Raw genomic sequence first — 13,378 nt, 5'->3', positions numbered from 1 at the left:
TCGTTCACTTCTGGGTTGGTTCGTACGGTGTTGGACTTGATTTTGGAAAGGTTCGCGTTCCCCCATCGTCGTTGTTTTGACACAATGGTAGTTGCTTTTTACTTAAACTGCGCTATACCAGGTTGCAATTGGACTTGCTTTGGCCTCATTTGAGAGTTCCCCGATTTCAAAATACAAATAATGGGGCGCGTAACATGTAAATTGATACTACACCCTGTCTTGAAGGCTTGGGAGCCTTGGGATGACGGCGTCCTTTGAGCGTGATTTCCGTGACAGTGCCAATGATGGTGAGAGACAGGAACAGGCCCAGAAGAGTGCTGTGAGAGTAAAAACAAAACGTAGGCAATTGCTGTTGTCCATATAGATAGAACTAATTTGGGCAAAAAAGGAAACGAGATAACTAATACAACGCACCATACCTGACAGTAATGTGCCACAATGGTGCGACAGCCAGCCAGGTAAGGCGATTAACAGTCATGCACTTTCAATCGGAAGGTATAACTAACCTAATTTTCCCGTAATATTCATCATTAAGTCCAACCCCGGCGAAAAAAAAATGCAGAGTTTCAGCATTACTAAGAAGATAAAATGAAGCAGAGAACAATGCTGAAAAAAGTGAGTCCATCTACCTGGTCATTAGTGTCGGGAGTGACCAACTCTCAATGCGGTAGAGTTTGTCGAACTGACTGCTTCTAGTAAACACTACATCTAGCAAACGCTCGCGTAATGTACCCAGAGTACTGCGAAAAGTGACGCTTTATATGTAGTTAAACATGCATTTTTCCCAGGTTCTTTCCGTATGCAATCTTTTTTCATGTTGAAAATTCTCATTTATGCGACACTTTATGTCTGCAGCGTACAGTACACGCAGTGCGTAACTAACAACTTCAAGTTACAATATTGAGTCCTGCTTCCCTTTCTTTTCTAAATTTAGGTCGTTTGTGAACGTTCCCCAATGAGCACATAGGAACACAGATCGCTGGAGTATGCATTGTACAGTACGGCTTCATCACGACACACCATCTACGCCGACGACGTCACGTTATGGGTCACAGGAGGAAGCGACGGTCACATAGGAACAACGCTGCAGGAAGCAGTCAACGCCATCGAGGTGCAACTGCGCGGGTCCGGACTCGTCTCCTCCCCATCCAAGTCAGAACTGCTCGTGCTCCCGCCGAAGGGAGCGGGCAGGAAAAGGAGGCATATGGAAGCCACATACGAACGCCCCCGTATAACGATCCGTACGGAAGGAGGACAAGTCATACCGGAGGTCGACAAGATACGAGTACTCGGACTGCTTATTGAGCGCAATCGCGTCAACGGCGCGACGTTAACCAAGCTTGCAACGAAGCCGGCCGCAGCAATGCGCCTCATCAGAAATGTATCTAACAGACGAGCGGGAATGAAAGAGGAAAGCCTCACTCGCCTCGTCCAATCCTTCGCAATCAGCCACATAGCGTATGTGGCCGCCTTCCACAAGTGGCGGCCGTGCGAGCGCACCAAAATTGACACCACCATACGTAAGGCATACAAGACAGCACTTGGGCTCCTATGGAGCACGAATACGGACAAGTTCATAGTCCTGGGCGCACACAACACCCTGGACGAAATAGCCGAAGCGCAGCGAACAGCACAACTCGAGCGACTCTCCTAGACGAGGAGTGGGCGGCACACATTACGACACCTGGGCCTTACGCCCACGGCGGACAGGACACAGAGCGAAGTCCCGCTACCGGACAATATCAGCCGACAACTCAGTGTCTGCCCGATACCGCGGAATATGAACCCCGAGCACAACAAGGAGCGACGACTAGCAAGAGCCAAAGCCCTCATAGACCTGCATGCTCGAGACAACGGCGCCGTCTACGTGGACGCAGCGGAATATCAAGACCGCAACGGCGCTTACACGGCGGCGGTAGTAGAAGCATCAACGGGAGTTACAAGGACTGCGGCGAGCATCTATGCCAGGAAAGCGCACCACGCGGAAGAGGAGGCCATCGACCTGGCCGTCGCCGACCCCAGCTACATGACGGTGTTGTGCGACTTTCGAACAGCGGTACAGAATTACGTCAAGAGCCGAGTGTGCAGTGAGGCCGCGCGCATCTTACGCAAGGCTGAAGACAACGGGCGCACCAGCGCTGTGGTGATCAAATGGTTCCCGGCCAATATGGGCAACACCATATCGGGACGGGGGAACCCGAACCACAACGAGACGGCCAACGCAGTCGCGCGAGGACTCACCAACCGCGCGACAGCACGCCAGGCCGACACGGGGTACGGGCGCTCGACTACACCAAAGACACGATGACAAGCTTCAACGACACAGTGAAGTGGTACAGACTGAACAGACGAACTATGCCGCCCCCTCACCCTGGACTCACCCGAGCTGAGGCAGTGTTATATAGACAATTGCAGACGGGATCCCTGCTCACCCCGGTGCTTTCCAAACACATTTGCCCCAGTGTGTACGACAGTGATGCGTGTAGACTGTGCACAAAGGAACGAGTCACGGCAGCTTACATCCTTTGGGACTGTAGCGTAAATCCGCGAGAGGCCACCGAGAAGACGACCATCCCAGCGCAGCTGGAGGCTGCGACGAGGAGCTATGACTACGACACAGAACTCAAGGTCGTCCAGCAGATCTCGGAAGCCCTTTAGAAGCAGCGACCGGGTGAAGCCGCGGGGGAAGGGGGCGCTAGCCTTCCTGGACCCGTGGACAGAGCTCGTGCGCAGACCTCAAGGGATGCCCGGGACTACACGCCCACGCCGCGTCACGGTGACAGCACCCCTCACCCATGTGGAGGGAGCCTAACCGCACTGCAGGTGATTCAATAAAGTTGTGCTCTCTCTCTCTCTCTCTCTCTCTCTCTCTCTCTCTCTCTCTCTCTCTCTCTCTCTCTCTCTCTCTCTCTCTCTCTCTCTCTCTCTCTCTCTCTCTCTCTCTCTATCTATCTATCTATCTATCTCTCTCTCTCTCTCTCTCTCTAATCACGACTAAGCTGATTCGGCAAATGACGGCGGATGAGGCCCGAATGCAATGCGCGGTGGGCAGTAACAAAATTATAGCACGATATTTCTCATTTGGCAATGGCACAGAAGAAATACCTTTTTTTTTTTATGGCGGCCATGGCGTATTTGCCAAATTCGTGCCGAATTCGCCTTTCGTTGAACTCGCCAGTTCGAAGCGGTGAGGCAACGTAGACAGAGAGGCTCTTCCCTTAAGAGCGGCATTCATGACAAGACATCAAGAACGAGCAAGAATGCGTCGCTGCTCGCCTTTCTACAAAGTCCACGTGTAGACGGAAGACGTACAGGCAGTAAAAGCTTTTGACCATGCTCCCACCGGCGATTCTGGACCACAGTCAGCGCGAGTGTTATCCTCAAAATAAAGGCAGGGGCAACGCACAATAGGAAACTGCACCTGACATTTTCATCGGTATCGAACGGGCGCCTTGTTCACGAAAATTATCCTCTTGAATCTCCTTTGCACCAACTTTCGTAAATGGGGTCAGCGCAGTCATCAACGTGTGTCGCAATGCAGCTGCAAGCCTCTCCCTTCTTGCCGCTCGTAATAACGACTTGACAGGGCATTCGCCGCAGTTGTCGATGACGAGCGCTCGCTTCAGAGGCAGCTATTTTTATCACAACCTTGAAGGCAGAATGGGTCACGCGAGCTGGTGTCCTTTCGGATTTTTTTCTTCTCATTTTTAACATTGTAAATAGGGGTGAACAATTTGTGTTTAGTTCACCATGTGAGGAGTGAGGAGTTTACTATGCGCCTTGAAGAAATGCAACTCTGGATGAAGTGCCTACATATAGCAGCTGTTGCACTGCAGAACACAGTTTGACGCTGCGTCCAGCGCTACAAGGATTGCTCGTATGGCTTGGAAATTTTCACTTCGTCGGCCCGACGCAGTACGTGCGGCAAGGCAGGGTATCCCCGACGATACCCAACACTGAACCCAGTAACGGCTTTATCGCATACGATCCACCCAGTCACGTACACCTGTCGCTGCATTTTCCCGCTCTAATGCTCTACATTACAACGATTATGTCGAGGAAACCGTGTAAGTAAAATAACGGCATGGACCTGCTCTACGTAGCGCAGGTCCACTCGCAGGGCCGCAGTTCAGTCGCGATTTTGACGGCACCGTCGAAGTTGCGACTGAAAAACAACACTCGAGACTACGACTTATATTCGCAAAGCGACACATATCTCTGCGGAGTCATCAGGCGCTAAATAAAGCAAAGAGGAAGTATCTAGTCAGGTCGAAATCTACCCAATGGCCTGATATGTGGCTCATTCCAGGTCGTCATTCGTTCATTTCCTTTATCATTCCGGGTCGTCTAACCGACTTCACAGCCATGCGTCGAGGCATGCTTCGAATCTCGAATGCAACTTCTGAGCGCAAAATTAGATATCTAGTGAGTTGTAGCTCACGACATGAAAAGAGCAGCATTTTTGCTACGGTTTCTTTTTGTAGAATTTCCTTATGTACAAAAGCCTTTCCACTGACATGGAAAGAGGAGCCAGCGACCGGTTAGTTCAGTGCAACCAAGAAACACTCCCATAAACACTGAACTGGCGCCACTGACAGATATTTTGTATACGCTTGCCTCGTAACCGTCATGGCCGTGCCTTAGAACGCTGTCACCGGCTTCAATTGCCATTTGACGTATTTTTAGATTCGACGGGGAGCCTTTCCCGCTCTTGACAGCTTTGCTTTGCGTAAACGTCAAATAATACTAAAAAAAGAAATTAGACATTTGAATAAACACAAATCATGCCTCGACCTGTTAATAACTGACGGATGTGTAAAGGCGAAAGTGGATGGGGACTCCATCATGGGATTCCGATATCGGATTGCCTATTTGTACAAACTTTAAAATTTTCATGCAACTTCCGAGAGTTATTTTGTGCGAATGCTGTGCCGGCTCCCTCCAAGCTGGCCATCGACTCGGCGTTACGGAGAGCCCCACGTTCTTGTGTAGCGTTTTCTGAAGTACCAAGCTTCGCTGCGCGACCACCACCTTAGAATCGAGCGGCGTTTAATTGAGAAGGTGTTGTGGCAGCCGATCCTACCGACGCTGTATTTGTGTGGCAACGCCAGTCTATCCGTGGCCGTCGTGGCCGCCTGGACATGACCACGTGGCGGGGTTTCGCCACCGCGCACGGAGTGTGGTGGCGTGGTAGCGTGGCACGGAGCGCGGTGACATTGTCCCGAGCAATATTTCGGCGGCGTTGCTCGGGACAGCGTCAAGTTCAAGCGGCGGCGGCTTAAGCACGGATTCCGAGTCGCGGCGTGTTTGGCACGGCGGGCGGGTTACGGGGTGCGACAAACGCCGGGTTGCAGGCTTCTGACGTAAGAGCACTCCATTAAGAAAATGGGCTCGAAAACACAAAAAAGGCATATATAACATAAAAAAGGGATACGCCGATATAGGCACGAACCTCAAAATAGGCACTTATCTAGGCACAAACAACAGTTGATTGAAATGGTCTCATTCCCTTAGTTCATGATTATGTGTTAAATAGGCTTGATACGGACTCAAGAAAAAAAAAGGCATTTTGCCTTAAGTCTCTACTAATAAGTAACAAGGAAGCAAGTACGCTAACACACACAAGCACACACAGAAAGATATTTCTTTCCTTTTCAAAGACGATGTCGCATTCAAAAATAAACAACGGCAAAATTTACTGCATTGATAGCGATGGCATTGAGGGTTAGATTATGAAGGTCCATAAGTGTTTGTTTGATTTTTTTTTATTTAGTATATGCTATGTAGTTAGCCGCCGCACGCAACACCTAGAAATCAATAATCCCCTTATGCTGAATAGCAAACTTCCGCAATAAAAACAAAAAAAACAAAGGGGGATTATCACAAGAGCAGTGTCATTTCGGACATCGTGACGTACATGATCGTGATCTGGAGAGCTGTCAGCGGCTTGCCTTCCTCCCTCTGGACGCACTCGGTCACCTCCGCCTTCATGTCCATGTGCTTTACGGCTGCACAAGAATGCGAAACCATGAGGGAAAGAAAAAAAAAAGTCATCCATTTTACCCAAACTCACACACGTCTGAATTTTAGCGTGCACCCAAGCTGCATCTGAGTTTTTATTTAGCCCTGTTCAGGACAGCGTGACTTCCTTCTGTGTTTGCGCGTAAATAGAAGGTTTTTCGCGTAGTTTGACTGCTGTTCATTTGAGCGTCGGCGACTTCCGTTAGGCATGGTGCTTATGGAATGGAACTTTGTTGACAGGTTTGAAATTTATAACTCCTAATGTGGTCGCGAACCCAATAAGGTTGAGAATGTTGTGAGAATGTGTCATATGAGCCCAACCACGCGTAGGTGTGCGACTCCCCCCTCCCGCGCCTATTTTCCGAACACGACAGCGACAGTTAAAGAAAACCACCGCTTCACGCTTCATTCTAACAGGAATAACATCGGTCTGCGGTATATTATTTTTGTAAGCCTCCAAGGCACACGTGAGCAACACATTCCCTGCAATACCTGTGTTTATGCTCCGTCAACTTTTGTTGCCATTGTTGCAACCATTAATCGTCTACATAGACGCGGAGGTACGTAAGGGGGCAAAGTTGTGATTGGGCCGCAGACTTTAGGCTCGGGGGAAGGAGGGAGCGAATGAACGAGGCCACCGGCTCTGCCGAGGATCAAATAACGACTACCGGTATACTCGGTGACAATTTAAGAACGGCACCGGAAGTTGCCGCTGTGCCTTATCACCGTAGCCGGATGTTTCTCCGCGCGGCGCAAGTAGAGCGTTACTGGGAATATTTTAAACATGGCGTGTATAGTGAACAAGAATATAATGGTGTGAGTCGCTCCCGTGATTTTTTGGACTTAATATGCTTATAAACAACTCCAGTGACGACAAACAAACTGCGTGAGACAAGGCAGACGATATCACGCATTCATAGCAAACCCCTTTCAAAACGTGCGCGCACTGACGTCACGGATCCGGCGCTTTGGCAGAGTGATACACTACGTGAGGTGGTGCCGTTCTTGAGTTGTAACCGAGTATAGCAATTGTTTCTTCCGCAAGCTATGCACCAATGTTGCAAGGATTTCATGTCTGCTGTAAGCGCGTCGATCATCTCGAAGTTTTGATTTTCAAGTTTGATTTGATTTGTTGTTGTTTTGTGTAGCTGTTTCCTGGCGTTTGTTCTCCTTGCACGTTCTCTCTCTCCTTTTTTCTCGTGGTCCGCCGGCCGTAGACATGAACTCCTGTGACGCCACTGGTCCTGGGTTGCGAAGCAACTGTCGCCCTACTCCCGTGATGACTGTTGCAGACCAAGATGAAATCTCAGCGATCACCTATACCCTGCTTCACGAACTTCATGCAGCGGTGGGGAAGGCACACAGGAAAACAGCCATCTAGAGGAGGCGGGTAGTCGGCCCAAGTCAGTGTTGGCAGCAGGTGCGTCGAGATCGTTGTTCGGTCGCAAAAAAGCCTCCCAAGGCTTCTGCTCCGATCAACAGCAAAGAGACGATGCGTCCTGGGAGCATTATCTTCTCCGTCATTTTTTATGCGCTTCTCGCTCCGCGGACCCCTATAGTACAGCACGAAGCTAGGTAAACAGAGTACAAACTTCAAGATAGACATCCTGATAAGATTTGAGCACTCAGCTTAAATCATTGAAGCAGCAGTGGTGTTCGACACAAAAATCTCCCCGGTGCCCAAGCAATCTGCCTGCCTCAAGCATGTTTCACGCGCTCATTTAAAGCTCTCCCTGCATTATTCCTTCGGCGTACTTAAAGAAGATTTTTTTTTTCATAAACAATTACAATCGCACCAAAAAATATTTTATTAACAACATCTTTGTATTTATACTTATTTACTTGCTTTATACATACTTAGTGTATTTATTTTCAGTGTTAATACATCTCCTCGAAGGCATTGCGTGGCGGGACAATGCTATAACAAAGACAAGGAAAACACAATGCCATAACTGCTATAACAAAGCAGACGAAAAATTAGGGGTACCATAGTATCCCGCCCATTTACGCACGCGAATAGAAAACATATTTATTAGAATACAGAAGATACAAACAATAGGGTGAAAAAAACATCCTTTCTAGTGGCGTGTTATCCTGTTCAAAGCAGATTACACACTATTAGTACTAGTAGAACAGTAACAAATATGTGCAAAACGTTCTTTACTTTTGGTGTGGCATGCGGTGGGCAGTAGTGGCTAGCAGGCCAAGCTTTGCACTTGTTCGTTTCTTAGCATTTTCTTTTGTTACGTTAGTACTAGGAGAATTCATTAAGCAAATCAGACGACAAAATCACGCCCTAAAACGTGTTTTTCTTATTGTAAATTACAAGGTCCAGCATTTAACATAACCTTATATGAACGCAACGCATGTTTCCACGAGGGCATGCGTATAAAAACGAAATAGACATGCCATGTATGACTGTCACAAGATACTGGGGATTATCTCCATTACAATACCCTTGACTGACCAATCCAAGCAGCAACCAAAACAATTTCAGTGGCTGACAGGAACGGGCATACCATTTGAGACCAACCCGCCGCGGTGGCCCAGTGGCTAAGGCGTTGTGCTGCTGAACACGAGGTCGCGGGTTCTATTCCCGGCCGCGGCGGCCGCTTTTCTGATGGAGGCGAAAAGCAAAAACGCCCAATAGATAGCGGCGCACGTTAAAGGTCCCCAGGCGGTCAAAATTAATCCGTAGCCCTCCACAACGGCGCGCCTCATCACCTGCGTTGCGTCGGTGCATTGAACCCTACAATCAATCAATCAACCATTTGAGACCAAAATGTGGTTAACGCTGTGACACTGCGCAATGCAGATCGTCATGCTAGTATTGCGTGATGCAAAAGCGCAGACTAATTTTTGAGTCAAATCGTGTGCTGGGCATTGTCATTGCAGGAATTTCAGTGTTGGTTGCATGGATTGGTCAATTGTGTTCATTGTGGTGAAGTTGAACGACACAATTTCAAACTACAAATATCAGAACTACAAACTGTGGGCGTTTAAACTGAAAGTACGTCGTAACTTCTACCAATCAAAGTTATGGAGCGCATACTCACTGTATTTTACCATTCTTTCGATGTCATCCTTGGAACATGTCGAAGGAACACATAGGCCCACGCGAAAGATCACGTGGTTCCCAGGGATGCGTAAGGCATTTTTCAGCATCTGCAATTCAAGACCACCTGCATTATAAAACTACGCTTGTTTAGGCTAAATCGGCAAAAAAAGGTTGCGTTTACATGTGCTTGATCGTCATTTAAGGACTAAAGGAGGCATGGCATTATCCTCGACTTTTTCTTGCAAAAAAATATATTGCAGACTCGCAAAACTGCGCACTCGTAAGAATCGTTTAGGATTTGTAGCCGGGACAAATGGTGCTCCAACAGGCCGATGGCGCTGTGAAAGCGGTGTGGCTAACGAGGGCCTGTATTTCCAGAAAACGCTATATTCATTACGAGAGAACAGGTATTTGAATCCTCTCTCCCGGTTTTTATTGAAGAAAAAAATATCAAGCCCTCACCCCACCCCCACCCCTTATTCCCTTTTCCCCGCCAGGGCTTCATGCCTCTTTCTCATTAAAGCCTATCAATCAATCAATCAGCTTCATCAACTTAATGTCACGAACGCTGATACTAACAGCGAAACCTCCAGGCGTTCCGTAGTCGCAAGGCTAAGCTTCATAGAACTTCTCAAAGCCAGCCGATCGATTCCCGTTCGCGCCAATTCAATTTTGCCGTACTCCATTGTCGCGCCGTCTACTGAAACCTTTTGTTATTGGAACACTGCCAGGGCGGCGCCGGGAGCGATTTTGTAATCTAAGGTCAAAACGATTGTTCTAAGCATATTTTTTATTTGCTCTCGCAAAAGTGAAGTCACGATGTATTTCTAATTACACGAACAATGCAAATATCACCTATGCATTGATGCCTTGCCACAAATATGCCTAATGTCTTTTTTTTTTTTTTTGCTCAACAATGTTGACAAGTATAACCATTCCCACCAGACTTAGTAGTTTAGAAATGCTTTGCCTACATAAAGGTCTAGTTCAAGAAATCTAACTTCTGCAGGTGTGGTTGGCGCTTGCTCTCCTCCTCGTTAGGCAATGCCCTCTCCACATCGCTGCGCCCGTGTTACCACGCCTCATCCCATGAAAGTCTCGACCAAGAACAGCTTAGCTGTAATAAAGACATGTTCTGCTGTTTCTACGCTTACTACGAGCGTGTTTGATAAAAAAAAATGCACAAAAAATTGTCTGACGATTAGGATACTTCCTAATGCGAAATTTGAGTGCAGTGCGAACTGCAGTCTTCTTGGGGATGGTGCAATATATAGCTGGTGCGTCTGACGAAGTGATCGCGTCATCAGCGAACGCACGATGGCGTGCGCTACTCTGGCGCTATCTCGTAGCGCGTCGCCGCCGGGGAGCACGTCTCGGGCGGCCTCGGCAAACCGCCCTCCTCCTTGCACTTTCGTCATACTTTCCTCCTCTGCTTTCTGCTCGCTCTATCTTCGTTGTCTTCTTCGTTCTCTCGTTTACAACAAGGCCGTCAGCGGGGGACGACGCGAAACCACAGGCGCGGGCGCTTAAGAGCAGCTCTCTAAAATGCAACAAACGTACTAGGCTGTGGATTTGCATGCTACACCCTCTAGACTCCTCAACCGCCCTTTGCTATATCCCCTTTTCGCCCCCAATGTACTGATTTCCTCCTTACATACATCCCCTAAGGAATTCACCAAAAGTATTCGTCACACGGTATTGTGAAGCACACGGTGATTGGTCCGTGGGGATTTCATTTTCTAGCCATGGGGCTGTCATGTAACCAAAGGTATAGCATGCTAAGGCACTCGGGAACAGTTATAAAAACACCCTATTGTCTTACAATATGTCGTAATTCATAGAAAATCCAGAAACTTTGTATCACAGCCGCGTTACTGACAAACATCCCCCACCCCCTCCAAATTTTTTTTTTTTGTTTAGCTGAGCCACTACAGTTTGGAAGGACTACGCTATCCACCCCCCCATCTGCAGCTACAAGAAGATGCGACAAGCTTCCGACGATTACAAACGAACGCTTTCCGTAACGTCCGCGCATTCCCACACGCACGGCATCCCACCGCCTATCAGCTACGTGCAAACACTGCCCCCATCCCTGCACTTTGTACCAAGCGGTATTGGAGCGTCAGTCAACAACCAACCTTCCCCACCCTCCTTTTTATGAGCAGTGGTTCGTCGAGATGACCAGCTCGGACCTCGACTGTCAGCTTCGGCTGCCCAGCAGTCTACCCTGACTCAAGGCTTCCTGGACGTAGAGGCCTCCCATTTAGGGACGACTACAATAACTCCTTTTTCGTCGTTCGCCTTTGAACTTATTTAGGCTTGAGTGCTCAGACGGAGATGCTTGGGTATGACGAAAACGTACCATATTCTCTGCTGGCCCACGAAGTCCAAAGGAATCAACCTCTATACCAATAAATTAAGCGCGACAGACTTCCGACGGGTTTCTACAGAAGGTGCATACCTGAGCGCCGGACGTTACACCTACGCCCAGATGACCACCAGGTTGTGCGCAATGACCTGCGGCAAGATTCGAGTGCCGTAGCCATTTGTGCCGCACTTACGGCTTTCTTGGGCAGGTATGACTCGAGTTCCCGGTGGGCCTCCGAGTCGTTGTTGAAGAGGTCGCGGAGCGCGAACTTGGGCGCCACCTGTGCAGTGCAGTAGCGGCCCTGGAAGAGAAGCCGCGAGGCGTCCAGCTCGTCCCAGACTACAGTATCCAGGCACTCGTCGAAGGCGCCCAAGAAGGCCAGGGTGCCTTCCAGCAGGCCATCCGCCGGCTTGCCCGACGCGTCCACCACTGCGGGCACCGCAGGCAAGCAGTCAGGAAGAAAGCAGTCAGGAAACGGACAGAGTCACTCAGGAGTGGCAACAAACGAAGGAAGCAGATTGATTGATTGATTGATTGATTGATTGATTGATTGATTGATTGATTGATTGGTTGGTTGATTGATTGATTGATTGATTGATTGATTGATTGATTGATTGATTGATTGATTGATTGATTGATTGATTGATTGATTGATTGATTGATTGATTGATCCGTGTGTGCTGGACAAGTAGGAAGTAAAAATTTCAAGTTGGCGGACTGATAAAGTTATAGAATATGAAAATGGCCTTGTTCGGACATCCCCACGACACAATGAATGTTAAAATATCCGGGTAACCATGTGGCTTTAAATTTTTTGCCGGCAATGTACTGAGGGAATTCTTAAATTTAGTATTCTTCTTGTTAACTCCTCTTTTTTTTTTTTTTTTTTTGCCTCCCCAAAGCTACACTGTTAGTCATTTCGAGCTAGGAGATCCGTCCCCGAGACAGTTTTTGTACCTTCGGGACCTCCTTCTGTACTTTCGTCATGCGAGTAATCTTACGTTCAACATTTAAAATAAACTTCAATCGTAATTTTTTATCGCGACATTCACAGGCTCGCTGAATATGCTCAGAGCTTAAATACACTGGCGAGTAGCCGTCCGGTCTTTGGGTTTCCAGTAGGTAAAACTGAAAGCCGGATTGCCAGTGCTTTCCCGGGCTTCTGCGTTTCACGCGTAGGCGTTTGCGAAAAAATAAGGTGTCATTTTATGCAACAAATGCCTTTGCTTGGGAGTGGGCGAGTTGGTTCGTACTGTTGGACTTTTCAAAATAAATTAAAATAGATACGACAATAATCAAAAACCCGCCTCCTTTGCTACCTGAGTTTTATTTGAGTTTACCTGAGTTTTAATGCCTTGGTTTTTACGTTCAAGCTGAAATTTCCAGTCAACATAGACTTTTCTACTCACGCATTGTAGTGTTAATGGCTAGGTTGTGTAGGAACTGTTATCCTTTAGGTATTACCCTTTTGTGGTCATGCACATATAAAGGAAAAAAAGGAACATGCAACAAAATAAATAAATAAATAAATAAATAAATAAATAAATAAATAAATGGGCTATTCTGAAATGCCAGTTTGTTTCTTATGAGCAAAGCGAGTTAGGAGGGCAAACTTCCGTTCATCGCCTCCACACACAAAAGAACTGGGCAAAGCTTGAACCGGAAGTCAACCCGTCAGATGCCTGCCCGAGACACGGCCCATTTCACGCAGTGTTCCCAAGGGGAGCAACAGTACTCGATTATTCCCCCCCTCCTCCTTTTTCTCCGTCTTGTTTCGCTTCTGTTCCTGTCTCTAGCTGTTGCTTCTGCTGAGGAGTAACTGGCGGCAATCTTTTTCTGTTGCTCTATTGACACAGCGGCGGCCACTGGCGTGTCAAACGCCTCACGGATTTCCTGGTTCTGAGGGGATGGCACACTCCGCGTATACACTC

General features: G+C 48.0%; 1 protein-coding gene across 1 annotated transcript in view; it reads right to left on the bottom strand.

Annotated features, from left to right (window-relative positions):
• The window catches only part of LOC144144810 (O-acyltransferase like protein-like), a 125,914-nt gene that overhangs the window by 57,661 nt on the left and 54,875 nt on the right, over positions 1–13,378 (bottom strand). Inside the window, exons 2-5 of the mRNA XM_077676320.1 lie at positions 11,641–11,876; positions 9,078–9,186; positions 5,918–6,008; positions 214–317 (exon numbers count right to left, since the gene is read on the bottom strand). Of these exons, the coding sequence (XP_077532446.1) occupies positions 214–317; positions 5,918–6,008; positions 9,078–9,186; positions 11,641–11,876 (540 nt within the window). The remainder of the gene's footprint in view (positions 1–213; positions 318–5,917; positions 6,009–9,077; positions 9,187–11,640; positions 11,877–13,378) is intronic.

The sequence above is a fragment of the Haemaphysalis longicornis genome, unplaced genomic scaffold (assembly GCF_048455015.1).
Source record: "Haemaphysalis longicornis isolate Haplotype H1 unplaced genomic scaffold, Haemaphysalis longicornis Haplotype H1 scaffold_1, whole genome shotgun sequence".
Taxonomy (NCBI): Eukaryota; Metazoa; Arthropoda; class Arachnida; order Ixodida; family Ixodidae; genus Haemaphysalis; species Haemaphysalis longicornis.
Note: the sequence above shows the minus strand (reverse complement) of the source record. Positions and strands in the feature narration are given on the sequence as shown.